We start from the raw sequence: 27,313 nt of genomic DNA, 5'->3' as shown, positions 1-27,313 counted from the left end.
TTTATTCAATTTTTTATTTCTTTCTTTCCAAAATCTAATAAATACTTACTCAAACTAACTCACTACTATATATTCACAAACTATCTTATTATTATTTAAAAAATTATCATTTTATCTTGATATCCGAACATCCTCTAAGGTCACCTTATTATTACAAAATTAATAAGCTTTTGATTATATGAAGGGCCCCTCCCCCTTTATTTTGATGTTTTTTTTTAAAAAAAAAAAATTGAAATTATTATATATAAATATATATAATCAAAACCGTTTGAAAAAAAAGAAAAAAGAAACTCAGTGGTGAAACAAATCCCATTGGTGGAGTCTTAAGAAATTAACTGCTTTTGGATGAATGTCTATATTTTTATATATTTATGTGTGTGTTCCGGTTTGTATTTTTACCTCTTTTACTTTGAACTCTTATTTTGAAAATACGATTTGTACTTTTACCATAGGAAAATATTATAGCTTTAAAAGTATTACATAAAAATAAACTCACAAATTGATGTGTCTTGATCATGTGATACATCAGATTATAAACTCATAAAAATAAATATATTTTGTGTTTTTAACACACACATATGTATATTTATATGTATATATTCTATACTACTAATTGTGTTTATAACTCCAATATCAGATATTGATGAATGTGCCAACTCAACTAATAATACTTACGTAAGATTTGTGCATTGTATTTGATATTATTTTTCTGTTTCCAATGTAATTGTATTTCTTTTTAATTTATATTTTTGAGATTCGAAGAAAACGAGGTAAACCTCGTGTCATGGTAAATCTAGCATGACGATTTGGCCAACACGATTATGTACTAGATTTCATTTCATCACGGAGAGGTTAGTGATCAAATTCATGAGATTCAATATATCGATCGGCACCTAAAACAATAAACATCAGAAGAAAAACTAAATAGTTTAATCAAAAGTGGTAGAACCGCTCAATGTGCTCAGAAAAACTAAACATTTTCTATAAATTTTAGTCAAAAATTAACTTTTTCTAAATTTTACCCATTTCTAAAAAACTTCATAGATTCTACTTTCTATTTTCTCTCTTTTCTATTAAAATAATATTTTTGTATTCTTTCTTTATTATTTTTTCTTCACTTCCATTTACAATCTTAACTACTCACTCTTTTATCTTTTTTCTTGATCTGTTTTCAACTATTACTATCGAGCAAATATTTTTAACACATTGTCGGAAATTATTTTTTTCTTGGTACTATCAAATTTTCAAAATTATTACATTTTTAAGAATAATATAAATTTTTCTCAAAATTTACATTTTCCAATGGTATTATTTGTAACGGTTAAATTTTATAAGGTCATGATTTTTGTCATTTGTCTAACGGTATTAATTGTTGTCATTTTCCTAACAGACATATGTTTAAACGGTAATATTTTGATGTATAAATAAGAGCACTTGCTCTTTCATTGACATCTAGAGCAACCTAAGTTTCGTTCCAGATTAAAGGAAAATTCTCATTCTGGTCTCATTCTCCACACACTTTTGCTGTCTCATTCTCATTACGGTCTCATTTATCATTCTAGTATAAATGACTCGTTCTTTTTTTTGTAAATTTCCGCTTCTCTTAGACTTGAAGATGAGTTAGAGATAGTTCTTAATAAATATGGAGGATCAACATCTCACCCTGGTCGTACTCATCAACGTTGTAAGTATATTAGGTGTGATTATTTAGAATGACATGAATGGTTATTTCACGAGTATTTAGCATAATCACAAATATATTAGTTGAATCTCTTTCTAATGAGATTTCGTATGGGTCGTGAACTTTTTCTTCGTATTCAGCATGAGATAGAGGTTTACGAACCTTATTTCATCTAAAGAAGAGATAAATGCTGGAAGAATAGATCTATTTTCCCTGCAAAAGATAATTGATGCACTTAGAATGCTTGCCTATATTGGAGTAACTGCTGATTTCATAGATGAATATATAAGGATTGGAGAAAGCACCGCAATGGAGAATTTGAAAAAATTTGTGGTTGTCATCGTAAATATTTTTTCCAATGAATATTTAAGGTCTTCAAACGGCAATGATATTGCTTGATTGCTCTCTATTAGTGAACAACGTGGATTCTTCGGGATGCTAGGGAGTATTGATTGCATGTACTAGAAGTGAAAAATTGCCTGGTTGCGTGGAAATGTATGTACTCCGATCACAGTCTTGAATTAACTATTATCTTAAAAGAGATGGCATCCTTTGATCTTTGGATATGACATGCATTTTTTGGATTACCCGATTCTCATAATAATATTAACGTGCTAAAGAGATCTTTTATTTTCACTGAGCTTGTCTGTAGGCGTGCTTCTCCAGTCAATTAGTCACACTACAAGAAATTAGACATTTTCTAGCACTCAAAATCATTGCAAATACCCATAATAATCAATTCATTTGATCATTTTTGGTGATTTATAAATTGCTGCAGGTTCGAAGAAATCCTAAAGCCGATTTTGATTAATTTTACTGATAGGCAAAAATTGTCACAAAAAACTTCTATTTTCGGCGATTTTAGTCTGTCACAAATGTCCTAAAAATCGACGAAAATGGCCTTTCCGTTTACTTCTAAAATCGTTGAGAAAAGTTATTTCTGGCGATATTCATCGTCATAAAAAGTTAATAAATTGCCGCAAATATATAAATAAATAAAAAAGCACAAAAAATGCACAGAAAAGTTCTTTTGAAGTGCATATGCAACTTCAACATAAAATTTGAATAAACTACCCTATTTAGAAAAGTTTCACAGCTATGCCAACATAAGCCTCAACCACAGTCATCTATCAATAAAAGGAAATGTCACAATTAAAAAAATGCATAATTGAAAGAAAAAGAAAAGTGATAACTCCCCTCCTCCAAAAAAAAAAAAAAAAAGTTTGGGTGCAAGAAAAGAATGATCTAGTTGAGCTTTTTTCTCCAAAACATCCAGCTAGCACTCGAAGTAGTTCCCTACCACCAGGCCCATGCAACATTATGTGCACTCCCAAAACTACATTAATTAACAAGCCAAAACAAGCATAGCACCCTCCTCAAAAAGGAAAAGATTAATCAAGCAACTTATTAATAATTCACCTGATTTAAACTTAAGGTTTTGGTCTTATCACTGCAAATAGTTGTGGCATAGCCCATGGTCTCACATGCAGAGAGCCTTCGCACCTGCAACATAACTTCGGTTATGAACAACATACTTCCAGTCGCACAACAGACATGTGTGTGTGCCTCAGAATCTGTGAGTAAGGTCTCCCATAAGCACAAGGATGGAAAATCCCCAACATTACATACCAGGGCCTTGTCTGCCATCATTTTTCCCATGGAATAGGCAAGGCTGTATCATAGTAAAACAAATAATAAGTCCGTGGTAACATATGGGAACATTGAAAAATTAAAGAGAAATGCTTGGGATCTCGAAAATGGATCCCGTAGTTTCTCTTGAAACTTTTTTTAATTTTTTAATTTTTACTTAATGAGTAAGGAAGTGTTTTTTAATGATGTGAATTTTTTATTTTTTTTAAAGGTTTATGTTGATTAAAAAAATACATGAAAAAAATGAAAAGAAAAATGAAAAAATAAAATGCACCACTCGGGACATCTTTTGGGATAAATTTTCGGTGACTATAACACCACTCAAAATTAAAACATTTTCAGCCACGCAATCAATAATGTCTCAGATGATAAACAAGAAATAAGCAGCCAAGACTGTGGGAATACATGTATAAGAATTACACTCCTGCTAGAAAATGAATGGGTTTAAAATTACAATATTTGACCATTTAATATCCCAAGTAACAGCCTAAAGGTACTTTAAGAAGATTTTATTTTATTTTACAAAAATGTTCATAATTTGCCAACTCCGATATATAAGTATATACATTCCAATATGCACATCAATATGGGTTGCAATAATACAAAATTAGAAGCAGCACCATCTGCAAGTTAATGGGAAAGTAGGCTTAGAATATCTCAACTGCTTGAGCCACGAAGAAATTGATGATGTCGGTAATACCAATCTGAGCTATATATAAATTGAAGGTAATACAAGAACTACGGAAAGAAAAATAGTAAAATGAAAGAACATGGGTTGACATTTAGGTGAGATTAAGAAAGTCAAGAATCTAAACAAAATTATATATAAGGCCAGGCAAACTTACGTTAAGGTAACAGCCAAGGGAAGCCCTTTGGGTACTGCAACTACTACTATGGTGACCTACAAGATTTCAACAAAGGTAATAGGAAAATAAAATTATCCACACAATAATAAATATATATCTACATACAAAAGAAACACATACAACAACAGTAGCAATTTTAATGGCAGCATCTATGGCATCACTAGCTTTTGTTTTGCCTGCTATAAACTGAGCATTTCCAATTGAGTTTTTGGTATGGCTAGTAAAAATATCTGCATATATTCAATTTATGAGGTCATCCACAATAATTCACTATCAGAGAGAGAGAGAGAGAGAGCAGTCCCAAGTTTAATTTACCTGACTAAAAGAACAACCAAGATAGAGGCAACTACTGAAAGTCCAACTATACCAATGAGAGTTGCAACCCCATTTAGGCGTACCTAAAACAAATGATTTAAAAGTAAACATAATGTGCAAAATATGAGTTTCAAAAGAAAACATTGAAAAGATAATAGACCTGCAATGGTGTCTCTTCACCATTGTCTTATGAAATACAAGACATGAGCAATCCCCACTCAGTATTCATCCTAACACTAGTCACCTAGTACATAAACAAATAAAAGGAACATATATAACATGGGTATACCACAAAGCAAGTTGGCTCAATGTGAGACTGGCTAGATATAAAGCGTTTCAAATACATGTATAGATTCATAAAGAAAAGTGGTTTCCATCTCTAACAAGAGAAAGGTAAACCCCTAAAAAGAATAGCATTTTTTATAAAAGTGAAAACAATCATATATGAAATATAAAGATATCAAAATAACTGATCCATATGTGAAAATTATACACTTATGCTTTCAGGGGATAAAAGTAAACTCCAACATAATGTTTTTTTTTTTCAAAACAAGCTTCCCTTTTACCGAAAATTGTTTAATCTAGGCAATTGCATCAATGTTTCATATCCCACTATCTTTTATATGGTACTAATAGATATTAGAATATATATAAGATATACTTGCTAAAAAAGCTAAGAAAATCCTATATTACCAGCATGGTGCCACTACCATCTGCAATTTTGTAGCCAGACATCATAAACGGATTTCTGGAATCCTTGTGAACCTAGAAGAAAGTTCATTCTTCAAAAAAGAAAAAAGAAATATTAATTGATAAATTAAAACGACAAGGCAGGTAGGAATGCTCACAATCTTGCTCTCTCTAGTCATACTTGCACTACAAGAAATAGTGGCTTTTACGGCGAATTTATGTTCGTCCCAAAAGAAATCTCCGCAAAAGGTCTGATTTCTTGTAGTGTTGATTCATCAAGTGCGAGAGAATGACCAGAAATTAAAATTCCATTGGCAGGGACCAGCAGAAAGATTTAGAAGGTCAAGTCAACTTTAAATAACAATGGTAATATATTATTTTTTATTAGTAAAAACAAATTTTACTGAATAAAGTAAATAGACAAAGCCCAAATAAACAGAAAGTACACAAAGAGAACACCTAGTTACAAGTTAGGAGTTAGTTATGAATACAATAGAATCATGAAAAGTAGCCCCGTTAGGGACGATAATAGAAGCCCAAAGGAATAGGGTGTGAAGAAGAAACATCTAAAATCATCCAAAGAGTGTTCCCCATTTTCAAAGCTGCAACGAATATATATATATAATAAGAACAACAAAAAAGAAACATGTACCTGATTACCAATGTTAAGAGGTACAACATCACCAACAACAGTGTCATATATAGATATCTCAATTCTTCTGCCACCTCTAATTTGCTTATAGGAAAAAATCATTTAAAAATGTAATGCAAGTTATTAGATTAAAATTCATGACCATCCACATTAGAAACAAAGATTGTAATCCTTACCCTTCACAAGACTATCACTACTAATATCTTTTTCCTTAAGTAGTGAGTGTTAAAAAAAAAAGATTAAATCATTTCCATGGAAGCTCAGAGGGTGGTGGTGATCTAGGATGCATCAACAAAAGGTGAAAGCATGCTAATTTTCTCCCAACAAAAGATTAAATCACTCCATATATGAAACTTGCTACAAAGTATGTTATTCCAACTTGGCTGCAAAACCTACTGCTTGAGTAACTTCACATATTTTCATTTAGCAAGAGACTTTTATTTATAAGGGCATATGTATATGTATATGTATATGTATATGTATATGTATATGTATATGTATATGTATGCACTGATATATGCCTGAAGACCATTCAAGGTCAATTACCATTATACCTTGACATAATCTACTCCCACATTTGAAACATTAAAAGACTCACCTTGACAATTTTGGCCAGTATCATATGCAGATAGTATCTGAAAATCACATATTGATGGTTTTAAGTTCTCATTCAGGGGGAAAGAATCTCAAATGTTTCAAATATAGACACAGATATAAACAAACCCATAAACAAACTAGCGATCACACATATAAACACAAAACCCAATCTCCAAACGGAACTAAAACAAGAAATCAAGAAAATATAATAGGAATGAAAAGAACCCATAAATGTGAAAACATAAGGCAATATCAGGGGTGGTCATGGTGGTTGCTTGGCATGGAGGGGTGGCTTGGGAGGATCACGATGGCACTGGCGATACCTGGTGGCCGTGGGCTGCGAACAGAGCAAGGGAGAGAGATCAATTAATGATATTGGCTACAATATAGGGTACTACATTGCCGATGGTATTTATCTAAAGTGGTTAACATTTATTAAGACAATCCCATCCTCACAAGGGCAAAAGAAGAAATATTTTCTAGCAGCACAAGAATCAACAATAAGGGATATAGAGTGTGCATTCGAAGTTTTTCAACAACGCTTTGCAATAGTTTGTGGACCAGTTCGATTGTTCAAGGTCAATGATCTTAAAAAAATTATGAAAGCATGAACAATTCTAAATAACATGAGTATCGAAGATGAGCGAAATGATAATCATGATCTTGACTTCGAGTACAAACAACTTGATGATAGTACTCCTGAACTGTCGCGCAGTCATACAACTAAACTTATGGAGTTCATTCAACGTCATCATCAAATTAGAGACACTTCAACTCATTATCTCCAATCGAAACTAATTGAGCATCAATAACAATTATATAGCCGGACATAGAAATGTCCGGAGCTAGTGTAATATCTATTTCACAAGTTACCCTTATTGTTTCCATTCCTATGTACGATTTAACTTTCTTTATAAAAATTAGCAGAAGTTATTCTAACTAATTGTTTCAGATTAATATCTGCAATATCTGTTGAAGAAAAAATATTAAATTCTTGTGTTACAAATATTAACCGCATAGAGCATGCATTCAAAACAAAGTATAGTTGCATGCATCCAACGTAACAAACATTATCCTCATACAACATCCATCCAAAATCAAGTGTTACAATGATTTATTCAATTACAACAAATTACCAACAAAATAACAAAGAGTCACTGCTCCTTCCTATTATGATTTGGGTTTTTCGTGAAAAATTCAAGGTACTTACTTGTATTTTAAAAAGTTTTAAATTAAAAAAATAAAAGGAATCAGGTCGAAAATCAGATTTTTTTCTTTAATATGATTTGGGTCGGAATTTGGCCATGCAACTTCGGTTTGGAAATAGCTGTTCGAAAGTGTGGTGTTGTTGGGTCGGGTCGGTTTGGAAATCTAAGGCCTTGTTTAGATTCAGAAATCATCTCATCTCAATTCAACTCATATCATCTCATTTAATCACTATAACTTTTTCAAATTCCTAACAAAATACAATAAACAATTCAATTTTTTTTAAATCTAAAAAAAAATAATATTAAAAAAAAAATAATATTTTATCTATCTTTTAACTTTTATATCTCATATCAACTTCCTATCTAAACTTCTCCTAAATTTTAGGTCGGTGCGGGTGAATAGTGCTAATTGTTTTATTAATAATTTTTTGCCGACAAGATAATCAATTATTGGTATGAACTTTGGTACGTGCGATCATGATCATAATTACGCAATATTAATAATTAATATCTATTTAAAAAATAATAACTAGGAAATTAGGGTATTCATATATAATTAGCTATATAGTAACAAATTAACCCCCTCGAGTTCCTTCAATCCCAGTATAGAAATATATATATATACACACACGTCATGCCACAAACATCAGTATGTCATGATCACATACTGACAAATTTCAACATAAACGTTGCACATAAAACAGAGAAAAGACAACTTTACGTGCATTTTAAGCTAATTAAACTTAAAGTGGACACAATTAATTAGGCATAACATGTATTTTATATATATTAATGGACTAAAAGAGAAAGGCCCTTTCGGCTAATATATTATATTTTGCCACCGTTTTGTTTGAATTGTTAGATTAATTGAACAAAGTGGCATGCACGAATATCATACGGATTCATACGGCTACACCAAGTAATGGTCTTTGTTAATTGTTTGTTACCATACCAATTTAACGATTGTGACACAATGAATGAAACCTTATAAAGGCCAGCACGATCATATCATAATTCACACGTGTCTTTCTAAACTTCTATTTAATATGCTAACCGACAAGTCATCCAATATCATATATGTTTGCTGTGGTTGCTTCCGAGAAACTTACAGAATTAATTCACCGTCATGGAGAACAGGAACGGATCAAGATGAGCTGCACCCCTTTCGATTTCTTTAAGGTTTTTTTTTTTCTTTTTTTGTTATATATTTATCTATTAGATCTAAATGTAATCCCAAAATTTCTTATATATTGTACCCAAAACTAACTTATAAAGAGAATAAAATCACATCATTAATTTCAAATTCATGTGTTTTTAGACCAAAATAAATTATCAGAAATTGTATCATGCCAACTCACAAATATGCATGCCATGCAAACGGCACTTACAATTTTTTTGGCAACATATTAAAGACGTACATTCTTCTTATTTCCAGTATTTTGTATCATTCCACGGCATGTTATACGCATGATCATGACCTGAGGTGATTATATCCACGCCTTCTCTCTCCTTTCTTATTTCTACATGAAACAGATCATGACTTATCGGTGAAGGTTAAAATCTACGATCTCTGTAATGGGTCTAATAACCCGTGAATATATGTAATTATGAGTGTAAGAATGGGAGAATGATTTGTAATGAACGGAACAAGAAAATGGAATGCAGGGAAGATGTTTGATGAATGGACGCAGTGAATAGTATTATTGATAGTAGGTTAGTTCGAGGCAATCCCTAAAATTAAATATGTATTAGATCAGCTGAATGTTCCCAACAAAGAGACGAGAAGTCCAATATATATAAAACATGTCAAGGCGCCCAATACTACAAGAAGAACATATATATATATCAAAAGTATTCACGAGTTTTCTGTCCCATATGTTCCACGTGGGCCAAACTCCTGGCAGGTGAGTGTGGCTTCCAAAACTGGAAAAAATGAAAATTCGGCTGTATTAAAAAATGTTGTAATATAGAAATTTTTTTTATTTTTTATAATTTACTAAAGCAATAGAATAGAAAAAGTAATCATAAACACCTAACCAAGATCCAAAATCCTTGACTATGACTAATTCATCATTCATGCCATGCCTTTATTATCTGTGGAACGAATTAATGTTCTTCGAGCCTTCTCTAACAGATGATCAAGATTATCAATCCACGAATAAATTTATTTGCGAGTTATTTTATTTATTGACATGTACTAAATATATTGTGTTGATCTTCATGTGGAATCTTAATTAATTCCTACTCGCATCAACTTACATGAAAAATATGAGTAACGTCACGCTATTTACTATGAAACTTTTCATATTTATAAAATAAGCTAAAAAAAAAAAAAAATAGGTAAATTAATGTGACATATTATATGCTTCTAACATTAACAGTATTGTGTTTAGAGTATCGATCAATAGAGGTTAATTTGCAAATAAATTTGTTTTTGATGCACCCATAACTGACACTAAACTTTGCTAATTACACTTTTGAGTTGCTAGTTAACCTGGTGTCATGCGTTTGGTGTCAGTTAAGGGTGCATATATTCATCAGAAAATATGGATAGCACAGATCTAGAGACATGAATATATAGTTGTTTGAATAAACACGACAAGATTTAAAGTACGCAACGGGCCAACTTATTCAAATACTCACAGATATCGTGAGACCAAAACCTAAAAAAATGAAAAAACAAAGAGCACAAGACTTTTGGTCAAGAAGAAAAAACTTTTGAAGAACTCTTCAAAAGAAACTATTCCGAGTGCTCAACTATAATCTTTAAGGTTGTGTTTGGATGGTAAAACTATCTCATATCGTTTGAGATAGTTTTGTATGGATGGATATACTCTCCATCCAAACACATATAACTTATTTCATCTGAAGTAACATCATCTAAAGTAACTTATTTCATCCAAACACATATAAGCAGTATTACTGTTCAATGATGGGACTTTATTTGTAAAACATATAATCAGGAGCGGAACTAGAATTTCGTGTGTTGGGGCACGATTGAGAAAGTGTGTAATATGTAAGGGTTACTACAAGAAAACTATTTATTAATTATTTGTAATATGTTATTTTCAGCAAAATAATTATTTCCTGTCAAAATGGGTCTGTTTTTATCGTAAATAGTCGTTATCGTCACAAATAATCTGTCAGCCGGGTGAACAATATCGACAAACCGACCGTCACTGACATTTAACATGAATCATATAAAGGTAGCTAGCTAAAGACAAACTCAATTATTGAAGCCGTCCCTCTAAACCTTTCACTTGAGCTCTACCTGACTTCATTTTCCTCCACCATGGTTGCAAGCAAGCCAACGATTCTACAATCTTCCAACTTCAGAGCAATATGCATGTCGTGAAGAACAGAAAAATTAAAGAGAAAGAAGAAAAAAAAAAGTGGAAGATATATAAGAGAGAGTTGTGTTGTTATTCAACGGGTCAAGGGAAAAGAAACTCAAATTTCATTGTCATTTAATTTCTATCATAGACCAATGGAGATGGTGTGCCAATGTGTGAATAGAAATATTAGATTTAGACTTTTAGAAATACTTTCGGTTGGGTGTTTGTGACACCATTAATGATCACCTAAAGGCCAGCATGATCATATCATAATTCACACGTGTCTTTTTAAACTTCTTTTTAATATGCTAACCAACAAGTCATCCAATATCATGTTTGATGTGGTTGCTTCTGAGAAACTTACCGAGTTAATCACCGCCATGGAGACCAGGAACGTTAACGGATCAAGATGAAAGGGACGTCAGGATCAGCTGCAGTACCTGGCCAGCCCTTTCGGTTTCTTTTAAGATTTTTTTTTCCCCTTTAAGCAATTCTAAACAATTGCAACTCATTCCTCAGATAAATATGTTTGTGGTTTGAAGTTTTTTTTTTTTATTTAATTTTTTTTAAGAAGAGGATGGTATCCCAATTTTATTGATAGTCCTTACTTATGGCTGATGAAAATCGTGGTTACATTCGTAGATACCTGGGGGTTCAAATAATCAAAGAAATTCAAACCCAGGCATTAAAAGAAAAAGAGAGAGAGAGAGAGAGAGAGAGAAAAAACTTAAAACTCCCAACCAGAATACAAAATACCCAAAAGGAAAATACTTAACCAAATATATATAAAAACCAATCTAAAAACCTGCAAGAAACAAACACAAAGAAGCCGCAAGCATATAAAAGTTAAAAAAAAAAAACAAATAAATCAAAAGCAGGTTATCAGGAAAAACTTACCGGATCCGCAAATTAGGAAGACCAAGTTTGTCCATGCGAAGAAGACCTCTTATTAAATTGCTAGGCAGTCTATCTCTATCACCTGTCCAATCCAAATCTAAACCCCCAGCTCCACTCTTGGCAAGAGAATTAGCCACCGCATTTGCTTCCCGAAAAATATATATGTTTCACACAGTACTCCATAGACTCAAAATAAACATGAAGCTCATCCCAAAAATCGTCTAAATACCATAAATTACAGTCACCCCGAGTGATCCAATTCACAAGAATTTAAGAATCAGTTTCAATTTTTACCTTGCAAAATCCAATTCACATGTAATATTCATTCTCAATTTTTTTTTTCTTTCTCGTTTTCTTTCTCTTTGTCTACAAAGAGATGAGTACTTATCCGTGAAGGTTAAAATCAACGATCTCATCCTCCACTTTGTTGATATCAGGCCGCCGTAAACTACACGTCAATTGGTTGATATATAAGTTTGTTCTGATACCAATAGTTGAGTTTCAAAGAATTGTAAGACCTAATATATAATAAGTTTCATATCAAATAATTAAAGAAAATCACGATCAAACTATATATTTGGAAAATTTAGAACAGAAGAAGAACGTAAAGGTTCAGCGAGTTTCGACATCCAAAATATTGTCGTTGATTGCTCTTGTTGATATAAGATTTGAAACACTAGTATTTCCCACCCTTTAATTTTTAAAAGCGTTAAAAACCTTATATATAAATATATATACATATATATATACATGTATATATCTATAGGATCAGCTTACGTTGTTACGTACGTATATAGAAATAACGCTGAATGTTCCCAGAAAAGAGACGAGAAGTCCAATAACATGTCAAGGCGCCCAATACTACAACAAGAACGTAGATCAAAAGTATTCAAGAGTTCTCTGTCCCATATATATGTTCCACGCCAAACTCCTGGCCGGTGGAGATGTTGTGCCAGTGTGTGAATAGAAATAATAAATTTAGACTTTTAGAAATACTTTCGGCTGGGTGTTTGAGTGACGAGGGGCAATCACGTATATTTTAAGGATATTTGAGTGTAGACTTATAATTCTGCAGTACATAATATTATTTTTTTAAACTTTTTTTAGGGAAAGGAAGGGGGGGGGGGGCTTTGGTACCCACTATTTTCTCAACTTTCCATAAAAAGTTAAACATATCTCAACCTAATTTATACATTCAAACACATTTCAATAGGATCCACAAAACCCACTAAAAAAATCTTAATTCACTACTATTCATAGATAAGTTCAGATTATCTAAAATACTCTTAGCATCCAAATGGATATTAAATATAGTGAATATCTTAAGCTTTTACATAGCATTTGCTTAAAGTTTAAACTTAAATATTGGACTTTAATCTCGGTGAGTGATCTATTCGATTCATCTCAACCTTCAATAGTCCCAAGACTCTTGAGTTCTTTTATAGCTTCTATCACAAAAAATTCTCATATGTTCTAATGGAACTCCAGTAGCATGCACCACCAGTGAACTCACCAATGAACTTAGGGACCTCCAATACAGAAAGACCAACCTGGTGATGTTCTCCTGTGTATAGAAAGAGAACAATTAGGCTTGAATTCTCATCAATACCTAATGATATATGATGAGTTTTCTCTTAAGGATTGCAATTGGCCTAAAAACTTGTTTGGCCTGATCTCTCTCAACCCTGCAAGTTGCATATAGTTGGAGTTGTTTAGGTCACTCGAAATATTCCCTTAAAATTATATGTCTACAAATAATTTTTACATTAACATGCACCATGTACCATCATCCTTATCCTTATTAGGGGTGTAAATTTAAACCGGAAAATCGTTCCGGTTCGGACCGAATAGGACCGGTTGGTCCGGTTTTGAACCGATCCGGTCCGGAACCGGTTCCTATTTTATGAAAACCGGCCGGATCCGGTTTTGTTTCGGTTCGGTAGTTTTCGGGACCGGACCAGATCGAACCGGACCGGTTGGAAAAAAATATAAAAATTAATTTTATATATTATACAAAATATTTATATATAGAATATATAATTATATTTTAAATATTTATATATAATATATATAATTATATATCATATATGAAATAATTTCATATTATAATTTATAAATTATAACATAAAATGTTAATCTTAAATATGAACATTTGTAATTTGTTTGATCATATGTTATTAATATAATTATATATAAGATAATGTTGTTATAATTTATAAAATAAAAGTTTAATCTTAAAGATGAAAATTTAATTGATCATATGCTTTAAACATAATATATATATATTAAATTATTAATAACATTTTATCATAAGAAGTAACACTTTATTATATGTTTTTTACATTTAAAAAAAATCAGAAAATCGGAACGGACCGGACCGGAAACATGTAAAATCGGATGTATCGGTTTAGGAGGGTAATCGGGACGTAATCGGTTTTGAAAAATGTAAAACCGGTACAAACCGGTTCGGTCCTAGATTTTATCTAAAACCGGACCGGACGGGACCGGTTACACCCCTAATCCTTATAATCATCTTTGTTGTCGTGAAGATCTAAGTTTTGCAGTTTTGCATAGTACATTAAAATTAGACATGTACATAATGAAAACTATATACTAGAGACACAAATAGATCCACAAAGAGATTCCACAAACTGACGTGGCATAATAGTATTACTCGGCCACGTCCGTTTAAGCTAAGGGTTTTTTTTTTTCCTTTCCACCTCCCCATCCCCCATCCCCCCTCCCTTTCCCAAACCCTTGCGTCCCAAGCACCCCAAACCTCCCTCTGTGCAGCCTAGTGCCGCCGCTACTCCCCATTGACGTTCACGTTGCCGCACTACCAAGTATCTGTCTCTCTCTCTCTCTCTCTCCACTTTCGATCTTGTTATGGATTTAGTTTGTTTGGATTGTTCTGGGACTTATGTTTTTTTATTTTTTATTTTTGAATGAACTGAGTTTGTTAGGTTTGGATTTATGGATTTTTTTTGGATGGACCAAGTTGTGGGGTTGGCTATGAGGAATGATAGTGGCGGTGATGGTGTAGAGATGGGAACAGTGGCGATGACGTCACCCACAAACACTTACACTGGCTCCAACGGATGAGAATGCAGGGGGCGCGAGTTGGGGACGAGGACAACTTCTACATAAGGAGTTTGTGGGCGAGGAAGAGCAAGACGTGGGGCTAGTGGTGAGGGATGATAATGGTGGTAGTTGTAACAATGTCACCCATAAACTCACGGTGGCTTCGATTGGAATGCAGGGGACGCAAGTTGGGGGTGGAGAAGGCTTGCGCCAACTATGGGAATGCAGCAAATTAATGAAAAAAATAATAATTTGCTAACGTAGCAAAGTACCACGTACGTCAGTTTGGGGGATCCATTTGTATCTTTAGCAACCCTCGTACATAAATATCTATGCCTTTTACAATGACATAATTTTCTCCTCACACTTCTTTATATTTGAAAAAAAATATTGAGGTCAATTATTGCTATTAGCTAGCTATTAGTTTCATACTAAGGGAAAAAAAATCCTTGAAAGATAAAAAAAAAAAACAAAAACAATGAAACTAACGGGCAATGAAACGATCGAGTTACAAAGTAAACAAAATGATCTGAAAGTAAAATTATACATCTGTTGCTTCAGTCATGAGGCCGTTAGGTTAAGTGATATTCTTTTTGCTGCAATTAATCGGCTCTCATCCAGTAAGTAATAAATCCGATTGGACAACAAATTATAATTAGTTCTATTACTAGTCGACGTACAGCTCGTAGTATATCAACTACTGTTATATGGGAAAAGAAAACTGTTTTCGACATGAATTTTGACCAACAATATTGCGTGGCGGCGACTTGCTTGACGTTTTAAACTCGATTTGATCCACAAGGGGCGGTGAGAATTGATGAGATTCAATGCAGAAAAAGGCCACTCGCACTAAGTCGCCTGTGGTTTTGATCTCCAAAACAAGTGGTTTATCTCGGACCAAACGTAAATACGGTACAGATCATTGGCCGGAATAATCCAAAAAATGTCAGAAATTAAGAACGAAACAGAAATAATATTAATGGGATGAGTAATACTACTCTTACCAATGGTTTCTATCGCTGTGATTTTTTTATTTTTTTATTTTTTTTACTTAATGATTAAGTAAGTATTTATTAATATTATTATAAATTTTTTTATTTTTTAAAAAATATTTAAATGTGTAAAAAAAAATGCATCTAAAAAAAAAAAAAAAAAAAATCTCAAAACCACTAATGGTAGCTACCAGCGGTAGCTATAAATAAGTGGTCCACGGAAATAATAACAAACAATTATTTATAAAGTTGACGAGAACCATTGTAATAAGTAGAAAATTTATTTGAAGCGCACATTTGAGAATCATCGTAGGAAGGATCATATGTCATTTTCTTAATTAATTACGAACGTTGTTCATGTTTGTTACTACAACGCGGATTGAGACGAAAATTTTGCACTCACATTATATATATATCAAGGAAAAATATTTGCATCAGCCCCACACCAGCACACACTCAATCTATTGAGTGTAAAAAAAAAAAAAAAGTGATGTGAAGTGTGTGCCGGTGTGGGGCTGATGCATAGCATTTCCCATCTATCAAATCTGGAGTTTTTTATGTTTGTGCATATATATGTGTGTGTGTGTGTGATGGGCGGGAATGAAAGCTGTGAATCTAAAATCCAATTTTGCTTCTATATATGAATGCATTAATCAAATGTCGCAATGAACTTTTCCATCCTAAAATTAGATCGATGCATTGTGCCTTGTTGTTCTTGACGCATACGTACACATGCTAATTAAATTCATCACAGCTGTAGGCAAACTACTAAGACCAACTAGGATTACTTCTTGGGACAACAACATTATAATTAGGTCATGACTAATGTCGCGTTTGGGTAGTGAGATGATCGTCTCAGATATTTCGTGACTAGTAATTAATAAAAAAATAATAATATACTGAATAATAGTGAATAGTAATAACAAGTAGTGAAAACTAATTAAAAAGTAATAATAAAATAATAAATAATAGTAGAGTGTTTGAGAACACTACACTACCCAAACGGAGCCTAAAACATTTGATTCCGAAATCCCAATAACTAAACTTGTCTTTAAAAGAATAACAACTTCTATTGGCTGATAGTAATAACATATTGAGGATTATGTATAAACTTATTTTAAACCCTTAATCACCGTCTAAAAAGACCACCGCTTCCGGGATTTGAGTTTTAAAGTTACACGACATGTACGTAATTTTTAAATATATTTTTTCTGACTACAATTGTCACCGAAACACATTTAGGCTGGAAAGAAGTGAAAGAAAGAGAGTAATATTCCAAAACTAGCAACGACTTTAATTGGTCTTGGAGGACGCGGGATTAATCTCGTGATTATAAAACCTGGGCCTTGGGCTTTGGTAGCTGCTTCAACTCTGTACTCCCATCATCATCATCATTATCAAGATCTAGAGAGAGAGATAGAGATGGTGGGGAGATTGGTGCTTTGGACCATTTTTTCGTTTTTGTCAATTAATTCATTTGCAGAAGAAGCAGCGAAATTATTAGCTAAAAATTCATCGTGTAAAGATCGTTGTGGGAGTATTCGCATTCCATACCCTTTTGGAATGGGAGCTGATCATTGCTACGTTGACGATTGGTTTGAAATAATCTGTAAAAAGGACAGTACCCTGGGCACTCCCAAACCTTTCTTGAAGAGGTTCAACCAGGAGGTACTGGCGATTTCAATACTAGAGAGCACCGTTCGCGTCAGCCATCGCATTACTGCGAGTTGTAGTACTACAACGGTGAACCAGTACAATAAGGAGTTTGAAAATAGTCCTTTCGCCTTCTCGGAGAGCAACAACATGTTCGTTGCCATGGGTTGCAACAACTCTGCGTCAATGTGGTCGCTAGATGGGCGCATTATATTTGGTGGGTGCAAGTCTCCTTGTGACAGAGGTAGATTCATACATGGAAATCGTAGCAATGGCACCTTCAATTGCTGCCAAACTGAAGTTCCTTACGATTTGAATGCATTCGTCACAACTATAGAGCCCAAAGTTTCCCACAATATTGCTAATGTTAATGGAGAATGCAACTATGCATTCTTGGTTGACAAAGATTGGTTCCAGAAATATTTCACAGTGCCAAACCCTAATATATCAGTTCCAGTGGTATTGAAATGGGGAATTGATCCAACTTCATACTCTTTGAAATTGCATGGTCCAACCAGCAGCAAGCAGTATGACTGTCATCGCCATGATCCTACTTTGTTGGGTAATCACAACTTCACAATATCCACTCATACATGTGCATGTGCTCATGGCTACAAAGGAAATCCCTATCTTCCTCAAGGATGTCAAGGTATTTATACCTCTCGTAATCTCTTTATCCCATGATGCATTTAATTCTTTTTTCTTGAAGATGATTCCGTGAATGTAAGTTTGGAACACAACACATATTATAATTGGTTCTTGCCGTCGTTACATTATTAATTTCTTTAGTTGCAGACCTAGCTAGGATGATAAAACCCCAATCGATCTGGTAGATCATTTATGCGGGAATTTAATTTCAAAATTGTGTTTTGAGTCTCATCTTTTTCTTCAACCCGAGTCTCGATCTGTATTCAAAACTTTATCATGTTCTGAATTTTTTAAGGGATTACCGATCTTTTTATTTTGTTCCTCCATAGTAAGTAAAGGTAATTGATAAAATTGGATCGATATAATTATCTTGTTAATTGGAATATATATATATATATATATCATGTGTGTGTGTGTGTTTTTTTTTTTTTTGGGAGTTACATTTATTCATTTATAGCCATTGGATTGTAATTCCTTTATCAATTCTCAAGAAATAGCTAGCTATCAAATTATCAAACAAAGATGATGGATAATATACCGGATCTAATAAATTAAAGAGAGCAATTTCGATTGATTTGGTTTGAAAAACTTATCAATAACTCATCCTAAAATACTTATGCCAAACACAATTTAGAATTAGGTTTGTGGTTTTTGTTATGAGTTTTGTTACAAATTAGCAACTATTCATACACACACCCATTACATGATGTGGAAATTTGTTTTTTTTTTTTTTCGTAGGATGTGTGAGTGTTTTTTATAGGACATGCGAGTGTTTTTCATAAGGTGTGTGAGTGATTTTCATTGGGTCTGGGGTGTGAGGTATGGTGAATAGTGACTGATGAGAATAAATTTTCTTTTATTATATAAGAGTCAAAGTCAAAGTTTGAACATAACTCAAAAAAACTTAGACTCTATAACTATTTATAGCATATTTATATAATCATATTATAGAAAAAACAAGGTTATACTGTACAACCGTGCATAATTCATACAGTACATTAAATGTTATATGATCCGTATAGTGTTTATTTCCTTAGAAATCTACTAATTAGAATTCGTGTAAAGAATCATACAGAATATGATATTGTGTCAAGCAGGGTAAGAGTTAATCATGGTATCGTCAGAAAAATAAATATATTTTTCCCTAATAAACATGAAGAACATTTTTATGCTAATCTTTGTTTCGTTCGACTATATATATATATATATATATATGTATGTATATATATTCATTCTAGCTAGCTAGATCCAAGTAATAATTAATAAAATCGCTTTAATAATCAACCATTACATAATCGCATGGATTTTTAAAGAATCTTTTAAGTACTTATCCATCTCCGTAATCCTTCACAAATAGAGGACACAAGCTAAAATCATTTTAGATTCAGAGATCCTTCCAATATCTCTATTTCAATATTACTTGGTCTATCATCAAGTGATACAACCATATATCATCACTACATGATGAGATGCGGCTTCTAATTGAGGCGATTAAAATGCAGTGAAAAGAATTAGATTTTGCGGAAAAAACCTTATTTTGCCTCAAATAGTCATTCTGACAAAATCAATTTGTTTTCATCGCCAAATTAGAATCATGCACAGAGTAATCTTTTTTATATAGCATGCATTTCGTTACATGCATCACATTGCATGCATGATACTTCTCTAAGTGAGTATTTTATGATCAATCAAATCTTTATAATCAAGGATCGATCAATTAGTCCTTCAGGTCTAACTATATGTGTTTATATCTCAATATTGGATAGCTTTATATCTATATATCATTATATGAATTAATGAGTCCCATAGATTCTCATATGACTATTATTCTCTATGTCAGTAAACTTTAGTCATGGAGATTCCCATATAAACAATAAGAGTAATAATGCATGAAGGTGACAAACAAGAGCACCTTCAACGATTTTGTCTTTAGTTATATATATATATAACCGCAAGTCATGATTCATGAGTAGAGAAACTCACCCTGATTTTGAAAGAAATCTTTTAGTCTATCCATGATCCATTCTATCTCTATTTATAGTATATATATAGTACCGCATGGTATCCTTCCACCTTTCATTAACAGATGCAAAATCAAGCAATAGAAAAGTGCAGCATTATTGCATCTCAGATTATACAACGTTCGCATAATGTCTCCGAGTTTTCCTCATATACTATATTCCAACAATCCCACTGCATCTGTTTGTCTTTGCAATGTCAGATATTGACGAATGTGCATATCCGGAGCTCAATCATTGTTCAAACTCACGCTGTGAAAATACTGATGGGGGTCACCGTTGTACGGACACTAGGATGTTGATAATTATAGGTATGGCTTCTTTTTCAATCAAAGAGTAGTACGATGATGCTTAATGCTAATTGCAAATTAATATATGAAAGTTTTGTTAGAGCAATTAACAAGTGATGCTTATATATTATCCATATAGATTACAAATAAGAAATGGTCATAGATAAAATTGAGGTGGTCTGATTTTAGAGCTAGCCCTTATATATATGTATGTATTATACGAAAAGTTCAATGAGGATCATTTACCTGTGAATATTAATTTCTATAAGAACCAAATGAGTTTGAGACGAACAATCCCCTTTGTTATTTGAACTCTAGCTATCGATAGACATCAAAAATAGGCTCCGCATCATTTAGCTGTTGAAATTTTAAGTTTTTCGAGCGGTATTAAATTCACATGAATAAGGTAACTAACTTCTAATTAAAGATCGTCCCCTTTGTTATTTAAAAACTAAAAGAAATTTATAATTTGCTACTGGCCGTCTAAAGAGATGCTTCAACTTACAAGCATAATACGTTTTCTTTTTGTTTTAAGTTTTTCCTCAATAAATAGTGCTTTGTTAGAATTCCTCTCTTTTGTAGTATTGCTTATCAATTTCTATATTTCTATTAACATGAAGTCTTTCGCATATGATAGTACTAGTTTTTCAAGCTTTCTAATCTTTGAGAAGATGTCTTTCTAATTTAAGTCAACATTTTCATAATTCAAAACTATTATTGTATCTTCACTATTCCAAGGAGTAATCTTTTCCCATTCTATTGAGTTGAGAAGGTATTAGCACAATCCTTGGAGCATTATTTCTGGTTATTGGTGGATGGTGGTCATACAAAGTTGTCCAAAAAAGGAGGAGGTTGAAACAAAAGGATAAGTTCTTCCAACGAAATGGTGGACTATTGTTACAGCAACAATTATCTACAAGGGAAGCTCATGTTGAAAATATTAAATTGTTTAATTCGAAAGAGTTGGAGCTGGCCACTAACTGTTTTAGTGGAAATAGAATAATTGGACAAGGAGGACAAGGCACTGTCTATAAAGGCATGCTAGCAGATGGAAGAATCGTTGCAATAAAAAAGTCCAAGGTGATGGATTCCGAAATACTCCAAGAATTCATTAATGAAGTTGTCATTCTTTCGCAAATTAATCATAGGAATGTGGTTAAACTACTCGGATGCTGTTTGGAGACAGAAGTTCCATTGCTAGTTTATGAATTTATTCCTAATGGAACTCTTTCCCAATATCTCAATGATGATCAAAATGAAGAGTTTCCACAAACATGGGATATGCGTTTACGAATTGCCACAGAAGTTGCAGGAGCTCTCTTTTACTTGCACTCAACAGCTTCATCACCTATTTATCATCGAGACATTAAATCTGTAAACATACTCTTAGATGAAAAGCTCAAAGCAAAAGTAGCAGACTTTGGAATTTCAAGATCCGTTGCTATCGATCAAACTCACTTAAGCACTCAAGTGCAAGGAACTTTTGGATACATAGACCCTGAATATTATGGATCAGGTCAATTTACAGAAAAAAGTGATGTTTATAGTTTTGGTGTTATTCTTGCTGAGCTCTTAACAAGAGAAAAGCCAATCTCTTCAACAAGGACATCAAAAACCAAAGGTTTAGCCATATATTTTATTACTTCAATGGAAGAGAATAATTTATTTGCTATCCTTGACAATCGAATCTTGAAGGAGGCAGGGAAAGAAGAGATCATTGTGGTAGCAAACCTTGTAAAAAGGTGCTTGTCCATGAAGGGAAAGAATAGACCGACGATGAAAGAAGTCACAATGGAGTTGGAGCTAGTTCAAATGTTGCGAAAAGATCACTCCGTTCCTGTTCAAAATTATGAAGATGTGGAAATTGTCAGAACTGATCAAATGTATGGCAAATGCGATGCTGTTAATCTCTACCTAAAAAAGAAAGGTATGGATATTGATGTAGGCTCATCTTTGGACTCCCAACCATTAGGGTGGAAACTAGAAAGGCCAAGAGCCTAATGACCTGATGACATATGACTTGGTTCTCCAAATAGAAAACTTTGGTTTGAAACCCTCCACCCCCGTTGTATAAAATAAAGGGTGGATACGCACACGCACTGTTTTCATTATATCTACCAAATATTTTATGAATCTTTTCCAAATGTGAATTCACACAATTTAATGTCTTATTGGTAGTATATGATAGCAAAAAGCTTCATTTTCGTGTTATGATCACGACTCATTTTTCATTGTAGGGAATATGGTTCAAACCAGTCCTCAAGCTTAAAAATGTGTCTCCCTCTCTATCTAAATCTGCAGCTGATCTCTTACTAATTCGGCGGCCTGTTGATATCCCCTACGGTATTGGAATCAGCATGACTAGTAAATAAAAAATCGGTGCCTCTTTTACATGAGCTTACTTAAAGCTTTCAGCACATCTTAATTTATCTCATGACAAAGATCTTGTATGCATGAAAATAATTACGTAAATGCATGTTTTGTGAGGAGTCAATAATCGTATGTACGTTTGTCCCACGTTTTCAAATATAATTTCTTTTAAGTACTAATTGTGTTTAGATAATATTTAAAGAATTTAAATTTAAGCTCAGATTTTAAATCAAGAGATTTAAGATATTTGGTTTGGATGAATTTCAAAAATAATGGGATTATAAGTTTATAACCTATTTGTCATCAAGTAAACTCATGCTCTCAGCATTATCAAGCTAGCGGGCCTCCAAATTAACCGTTACTTCCAAAACCTAACACTAAATATATATATAGTGTTGAAGTGGGTGCAGGCCGGTTCTTCAAATTATTAGATTCCTACCTGTTCATATATAAGGAGTCTTGGTTGTGTAGTACTTGAGTTGCGCCAGACGTCCTTTTACGTAAGGTTTTTCCATGGGACCTTGAGGCGTGACTTTGCGTATAAGCTAGCTGCTGGTTGCGTGTGCTAATGTATGTTTTACAGACTAGCAATTCCATGATTCCAGCAACCCCATGATTCTAGCAATCTCACCATTACAGAATATACGTTTCCTTGTATAACTAATTTCATTCATTTGTAAAACTGTTTTTTATTTTCTTTCCATGTAAAGTCACATACAGATGTCTATATATTCTTATAAAGATCAATGAGAATAATAAGAAAACCTTTTACCAATTCTTCTCTTAACAGTATGTATTTTGTTTCCTCAAGTTGTTGGACTTCTTTGCATGAAATCTGGTTCTGTTTGCGACTGCCTGGGGGATTACTTTACTCTATAAGAATTTGTTGTGGTATTTTGTGAATTTTCAATGAGACAAATTTTCTAACCCGTTTTGGCTCCAGATCAAACTCAACCCGCTAATTAACATTGAATACTAAATATTGTATTAAACTCTTGTTCGGTTGCTGCACTGTATTTAATTTGCCTGTTGTCTAAAATAAAATTCTTTACAGTTTTGTAGGCGTAAACACGATATCGAACCTTGTAAATCTTGTATCGCATGTAATTAAATTCAGTTCGCTGTACTTTTGTTTCCTTATCCATTAATAAACATAAGCATATTGTAATAATATTAATGTTACAATCGAAAGAATATATAACAATATTACAATACTAAACATTGTAATTTTGAAATAAAATTTAAATAGATTATTGCGGGTTGACTTGATCTGTTTATTAATCGTGTCGTAGCGAGTCAATCCATTTTGACCCGAACCTATTTAACTAAACTCAAGCATGCTAATTTCGTGTCATATTCGTATTAGGTTTATACTCATTTCATATATTGTCACCCTTAAATACAAATATTACATTTTAATTTAATTTCTTAATATATTTATATATATATATAGTTATAAAACTTTTTTCCCAAAGCCTTGTGGGCCAATAGCTCCCCGCCTCCACCGCGTCGTCACTGTATAATAGGAATAAATAATGAGGATTTTTAACCGAGTTCAAACCACCTTTAGGCCCGTTTAAATAGTAAAAGTATTTTATTTCGTCTCATTTAATTATTATAATTTTATTAAATTTTTATATAAAATAAAATAAATAATTTAATTTTTTAAAATTTTAAAATAAAAATAATATTAGAAAAATATATTTTAATAATATTTTAAATTTTATCTCAATATATTTTATCTCATTTTACTTCATTTAATCTCAATGAGATGCAAAAGTAAACGAGGCCTAAGATTCGTCCGAATTGCTGAAGTCTTCGTCGTCGTTCTCGTACGTTTCTCCATCATCATCTCTTTGATCTTTTTCTTCCTTTACTCTCCGTATTAATATCTTTGTCGATGGGCTTCAGAAAAGTATAAGAGAAATTCTCGAGAGAAACCACTATTTGGCAGCAACCATTACACACCCTAGCGAAATTACCAATTTCTCCCTACAACAAAACTCACGTGTCTCTCAGATTCCACCCATTTGAATCTTCTCAGCAGACCTCCTCTCTCCCATCCCTCGGGTTCCTTCCATCTGCACTCTCCTCCCACCCACCCCCTCGTCTCGCCTATCCTCTCCATCCCCGCGTCTGGACCATCCTCTCCCCTACCCTTGCGTTGCCCATTCTCTCCCCCAACCCTCCCTCTGCCCAGCACCTCCGTTGTCATCAAATCTCCCTCTGCCCAACACCTCTAGAAATAAATGAGACTACTTTTTCCTCTATACTAAGTGTGTGCGCACGTTCGAGTTTGGTGTACGAGGGAAAGTGCTTCATTTTTTGGTTTTGAAATCTAGGTCTGAAATATTTGAGTTTGTGGGTAGCTCATTGTTGTACTTCTGCGCAATCTGTACTGAGATTGAAGGAGCTAAGAGGATGTTTGACGAGTTTCGTGATGAAAATGAATTGATGTGGAGTTTGATGCTTGTAGGGTATGTGGAATTTAACTTAATGAGTGAAGCTATGGAAATTTTTAAAAATATGACATCCCGAGATATTGTGGCATGGAGTCATGGACTACATCGATTTTCGGATTTGTGAGGAGTGAGGATGGATGTGAAAGGGTTTTGCAGTTGTTTAGGAGGATGAGAAGGAGTTGTGAGGTAATGCCAAATGAGTTTACTTTGGATTGCATTTTAAGGGCTTGTGGGAGATTGGGTAGTCTAAGCGGAGGGAGGATTGTCCACGAACTTTTGATAAAATATGGATTTGAGTTTGATCACTCGATTGGTGGTGCATTGATTGAATTGTATTGTGATTGCAAGGCTGTTGAGGATGCCAAGATGGTGTATGATAGAATGGGAAATCTTTGTTTAAATGCTTCCAATTCACTTATTGGGGGACTTATATTGATGGGTAGGATTAAAGATGCTGAACTGATTTTTAATGGACTACTTGAAATGAATCCAATCTCATGTAATTTGATGATTAAAGGTTATGCAATGAGCAGTCAAGTCAAGGAATCAGAGAGGATTTTTAATAGAATGACCCAAAAAACTATAATTTCTTTGAATACTATGATTTCTGCGTATTCCAGGAAGGGTGAACTTGATAAAGCTTTGAGGCTGTTTGAAGAAACCAAAGGGGAAAGAAATCCAGTGACATGGAATTCAATGATGTTGGGTTATATTCAAAATCATCACCATGAAGAGACTTTCAAACTATATGTGACCATGCACAGATTATCAATATTCTCTACTTTATTTCATGCTTGTACATGCCTTGGATCTCTTCAACTAGGACAATTACTTCATGCCCACCTGATCAAAACACCATTTGAATCAAATGCTTATGTTGTTGGAACATCTCTTATAGATATGTACTCCAGATGTGGGAGCATCCCCGATGCCCAAAAATCATTTAGTGGCATCTCTTCACCCAATTTGGCAGCTTGGATAGCTCTTATTAATGGGTTTGCACATCTTGGAATTGGCTGCAAAGCAATTTTACTATTTGAGGATACATTAAAGCAATGAGTTGTTCCTAATGGACACACAACTGTCTATACACATAAACTTGAACACAATCCACAATGATTATATACACAAAAATCCTTCCACAACTGAACACAAAACCATTTACATTGCCATCAAATAATCATCCTTAGATTAAGTCATCTAGTAAAATATTGAGTCATAATATTCATTCCAATTGGATACAACATTACAAAGCAGCTTATTACGACCTAAGTAGTCTCATAATATTCATTCCAGAATCCAATATTCCAAAATCCAAGATTCTAATCTAAGTAGTCTCATTTTCTTGTTTCCTCCAGTGTGCATACTTTTAGCACCAATCTAGCTTTCCCTCCACTGTACAACACATCAAAACCACCTGAAAATATCACAAGGCAATGTAAATAAACCTTAAAATTCAGAAAATATTACATTTAGTGAAAGGATTATAACCAGGCATAAAGCAAGAAATATTACAGATTGGTTTCCTTCAAACTCAACCAGACTGATATGTCATGTTAGAATATAATACAAACTACCAACATTACTTATTTTATGTGGGTCCTTTTGAAAAAATAATGAAACAAGAATTAAATTACTTAAAATTTGATGATGGAGTTGCCTTGACCTTTTCACTGATTCAAACCACAAATATTCGCAAATACAAGCCAATCTGTTACAACTTCACCCTAACTCCTAAGAAACAACATGCTCAAATTCTAAAATGAATTTTGCCACAACATGCTTCAAAGATCAAAATACAAGCCTCACATGAACAATTGCATGGCTACTAAATTCATACAAAATACACTAATTTGCTTAAGTCTACCATAAATTCCAGAAGAAACAGTGGATTAATCTCATTACCAT

At 33.2% G+C, this 27,313-nt stretch overlaps 1 protein-coding gene and 1 pseudogene across 1 annotated transcript; both read left to right on the top strand.

Moving 5' to 3' along the window:
- Positions 1-17,386: 17,386 nt before the first annotated feature.
- Positions 17,387-22,574, top strand: LOC108996123 (putative wall-associated receptor kinase-like 13). Its single transcript, XM_018971891.1, has 3 exons — positions 17,387-18,266; positions 20,487-20,594; positions 21,343-22,574. The coding sequence occupies exons 1-3, from the start codon at positions 17,387-17,389 to the stop codon at positions 22,572-22,574; spliced, it is 2,220 nt and encodes a 739-aa protein (XP_018827436.1).
- Positions 22,575-24,843: 2,269 nt separating this feature from the next.
- On the top strand, positions 24,844-26,524 carry LOC108996122 (annotated as a pseudogene).
- Positions 26,525-27,313: the final 789 nt, after the last annotated feature.

Source organism: Juglans regia, chromosome 1 (genome assembly GCF_001411555.2).
Source record: "Juglans regia cultivar Chandler chromosome 1, Walnut 2.0, whole genome shotgun sequence".
Taxonomy (NCBI): Eukaryota; Viridiplantae; Streptophyta; class Magnoliopsida; order Fagales; family Juglandaceae; genus Juglans; species Juglans regia.
This window is presented reverse-complemented; position numbering and strand designations above follow the sequence as displayed.

What these genes read in the sequence shown, in the direction of transcription:
- LOC108996123 (XM_018971891.1), top strand. Translation starts at nt 17,387, where the DNA reads ATGGTGGGGAGATTGGTGCTTTGGACCATTTTTTCGTTTTTGTCAATT. An exon ending in TCTTCCTCAAGGATGTCAAG is followed by an intron (nt 18,267 to 20,486) that starts GTATTTATACCT and finishes TTGCAATGTCAG; the next exon opens with ATATTGACGAATGTGCATAT. An exon ending in TAGGATGTTGATAATTATAG is followed by an intron (nt 20,595 to 21,342) that starts GTATGGCTTCTT and finishes TATTGAGTTGAG; the next exon opens with AAGGTATTAGCACAATCCTT.